At 44.8% G+C, this 3,636-nt stretch overlaps 1 protein-coding gene across 1 annotated transcript; it reads left to right on the top strand.

The window, feature by feature from the left end:
• Positions 1 to 352: 352 nt before the first annotated feature.
• LOC117571635 (fork head domain-containing protein crocodile) lies at positions 353 to 2,895 on the top strand. Its single transcript, XM_034253860.2, has one exon. The coding sequence runs from the start codon at positions 724 to 726 to the stop codon at positions 2,254 to 2,256; it is 1,533 nt and encodes a 510-aa protein (XP_034109751.1). The 5' UTR covers positions 353 to 723; the 3' UTR covers positions 2,257 to 2,895.
• Positions 2,896 to 3,636: the final 741 nt, after the last annotated feature.

Here is a 3,636-nt window from a genome sequence, read left to right as displayed (position 1 = left end):
GCCACCTCGCGCGCGTTCTCTCTCAGATACAGTATCTGTATCTACAGCTGCGAGTGTGTGTGTGTGTGTGTGTGCACACATAGCTGTAGGTCTTCACTTACTGACTGCAGCAGCAGCAGCAAACAGAACGTGTGCTGCCGTCGGTGGTTGGTCACAGATACAACTACACAACGCTCTGTACAGATACAGATACAGATACGAAACGCTGTCGCTGCCAACAGCGCAGCTGGCGTTGGCGTCGCAGCCGTCGTAGCTGCTGCTGCTGCCGAGATTCCGAGTTTTCTGGCCGCGTCGCATTGAAGCGAGCTGTATGTTATTTCAGTTACACAGATTCAGTATCAGACGTGTTACTATCCCGAACGGTTCTCTTTCGTCGCTGCGCTGTTGTGCCCGCACACACGTTCGTTTGTGCTAGCACAGATACAGATACACCCACATATATACACTCGCACACATTTTGTGGCCAACTTGTACAGCTACAACTTGTTTAAGCAAATATTATTAGAACAAATAATAAACGCGACGCAGCAGCAACAACAACACACCAAAAACGAAAAGAAAAAGAAAAAGAAAACATAAAACCAAATCGAAACAAAACGAAAACGAAGTGAAGTGCGCAAAAAGCAAAAAAGCATTTTCTTGTGGCGGCTCAGTCCGCATAGTTTGCATAGTTGCAACTTTTGATTAACGAACTGAAATCGATCGAGAATCAATCAACACACAATGCACACTCTGTTCAGTGATCAGAACTCGTTCTCGCGCCATTATGCGCAAACTGCCGCCGGCTATACATCCGCCTCGGCTGTGGCTGCTGCCAGCAGCGCCTCGGCGGCCGCAGCGGCACATTACGCATACGACCAGTACTCCAGGTATCCGTACTCGGCCAGCGCCTATGGCCTCGGGGCACCGCATCAGAACAAGGAGATCGTGAAGCCGCCGTATTCGTACATCGCGCTCATTGCGATGGCCATACAGAATGCCTCGGACAAGAAGGTGACTCTGAATGGCATCTATCAGTACATCATGGAACGCTTTCCGTATTATCGCGACAACAAGCAGGGCTGGCAGAACTCGATACGCCACAATCTCAGTCTCAACGAATGCTTCGTCAAGGTGGCACGCGATGACAAGAAACCGGGAAAAGGATCCTATTGGACACTCGATCCCGATTCGTACAACATGTTCGACAACGGCTCGTTTTTACGGCGACGACGACGCTTCAAGAAGAAGGACGTGATGCGTGAGAAGGAGGAGGCGATTAAGCGACAAGCGATGATGAACGAGAAGCTGGCCGAGATGAAGCCACTGAAGCTGATGACGAATGGTATACTGGAGGCCAAGCATATGGCTGCGCATGCGGCGCACTTCAAGAAAGAGCCGCTCATGGATTTGGGTTGCCTCAGCGGCAAGGATGTCTCACATGCCGCCATGCTGAATTCCTGCCACGACAGTTTGGCGCAAATGAATCACTTGACCGGCGGCGTGGAGCATGCGGGCTTCACCGTCGACTCCCTGATGAACGTCTACAATCCGCGCATCCATCACAGCGCCTATCCGTATCACTTGAACGATGATAATCTCACCGTCGCGAGCTCACAGATGCATCACGCTCATCATGCGGCGGCCGCTCACCATGCGCAGCAGTTGCGTCATGTGGCCCACGTCTCGCATCCGCTGACGCCCGGCAATGGCAGCGGCGGCGTGCAGTCGTCGGGCGCCTCACCCACCACGATCTCAACGCCCCACGGACCGGCGCATGGTGGCTGGTATACGCCAGAGACGCCGCCATCGGAGCCCATCACGAATGGCTCTGCGCCCGGCCAGAGCGGCACGCCCACGCATCCCAGCAATAACAACAACAACAGCAGCATGCACAACAACAACAACAACAATAGTAATAACAATAATAACAACAACAACAACAACAATGCTGCCATCTCCGCCTCGGTGCTGACAAGCAGTCCCAGCTCAGCGTTGGGTTTCCGCGACATGATCTTCGAGCAGAATCAATCCTGCCAGCTGGACACAGGCAGTCCGACGGGCAGCATACAATCGGCCAGTCCGCCGGCATCGGCGAGTGTCGCTGCTGCGTCTGCAGCTGCTGCGGCGGCGGTGATCAACAGCCATCATCATCATCATCATCATGTGTCGCATCTGAGCGGGAATCTGGGCAATCTGAGTCAGTTGAGCAATCTCAGTCACTATCGGCCGCATGTGGGTCACTATCAGGAGTATGGCATTAAGTATGGTGTCTAAACGGACCGAGGAGGCGTTCATAGTGGGCGTGGCAGCTGTGCTCTCTTGTATATTCGTGTAAATATATTTCCAAGCATGACTCACAGCGGAAAGCGGAAAGGAGCAGAAAGTATCTCAATGTCAACGAATTTATTATTATTGTTTTTCTTTTTACTGTATTTATGTTTTCTGTTTTATGCATTGCGTATACGACGTGTTGGCCAAGCGAGCATAGTATTTAGTTTAGCATTAAACACAACTATACGCATATATAAACATATATAGAGTATACAACAAAGTAACAATTACGAGAATAACTATAATTAACAATCTACAATTAACTACTTATTAAATAATTGTTATCACTTTAGGACGTAGTTATGTCTGGTATGCAAATTTGTGATCAGTTTTCACTTTTCTCGCAGCGACTTAAAAAAAACACAAATCGAACTTAATAAATGCAAAAGAAAAAGCACAAAAAAATATTTAACACATTGTATTATCATAGTGAATCGCTTAGTAATATTACAATTAACTAGCCTAGCCTACGTAAGCAATAATAAATTATAAATAACTATAATAATAATATAATAATAATATTATCAAATTAGCGTACAACACACAACTATGAGCAACAAACTGTATTAAAACGAATATGTTAAAATATCAAAAACGAACAAAAAATAGAAAATCATTGCGTTTTATTTGCAGAATTCAAGTTGCACTCGCACATTGCATTACTCAAAAACAGACTTTCAATCGAAATCGATAACGAGAATCGAACGTACGTAAATTCCGCTGATAAATCAAATCGCACAACATATTGTATAACCATCAGGCGAAGAAGCAGCTCACTCAATGGGAGACTGTGACTCACGACGAGGCGGAAATATGACAATCGAATATCAAATCAGATTGCACTTTGATCATATTGCATGCGATTTTCTAGACAGCTTACTGCCAAATGCCGTTTTGTGTTTAAGCCTGGTCGAAAGTCCAATACGCATTGAGTTCGCATTCGAATTTCCTCCATTGAAAACTTACATTTTGGCTGCAATTTCAGACTCATCAATGACTTTTAAAAGTTACAAATTGAGAATGATTCAAAATCTAGCAAGCATATCATATATCTTTTGAATATTTTCTACATTCCAACATAATTTAATTTCGACCATCAATTAACTCATTTAATAATTCACCATTATATAATTGAGATACGAAAAAAACAAATTCATAATAGAATAAATATTATTTGTGAAATCAATTTTCTTAAGCATCACTAAACTACAGATTTTCAATAAGAATTCATTCATGAGGTGATTATTTATAGCCACACATTTAGACTAATGAATACTACTGTACTCATGCACAATATTTATATTCTCTCATTGATAGCTGAAA

The sequence above is a fragment of the Drosophila albomicans genome, chromosome 3, assembly GCF_009650485.2.
Source record: "Drosophila albomicans strain 15112-1751.03 chromosome 3, ASM965048v2, whole genome shotgun sequence".
Classification (NCBI taxonomy): Eukaryota; Metazoa; Arthropoda; class Insecta; order Diptera; family Drosophilidae; genus Drosophila; species Drosophila albomicans.
Note: the sequence above shows the minus strand (reverse complement) of the source record. Positions and strands in the feature narration are given on the sequence as shown.

Excerpts from the sequence above, each read along its gene's own strand:
- LOC117571635 (XM_034253860.2), top strand. The coding sequence starts at position 724 with ATGCACACTCTGTTCAGTGATCAGAACTCGTTCTCGCGCCATTATGCG.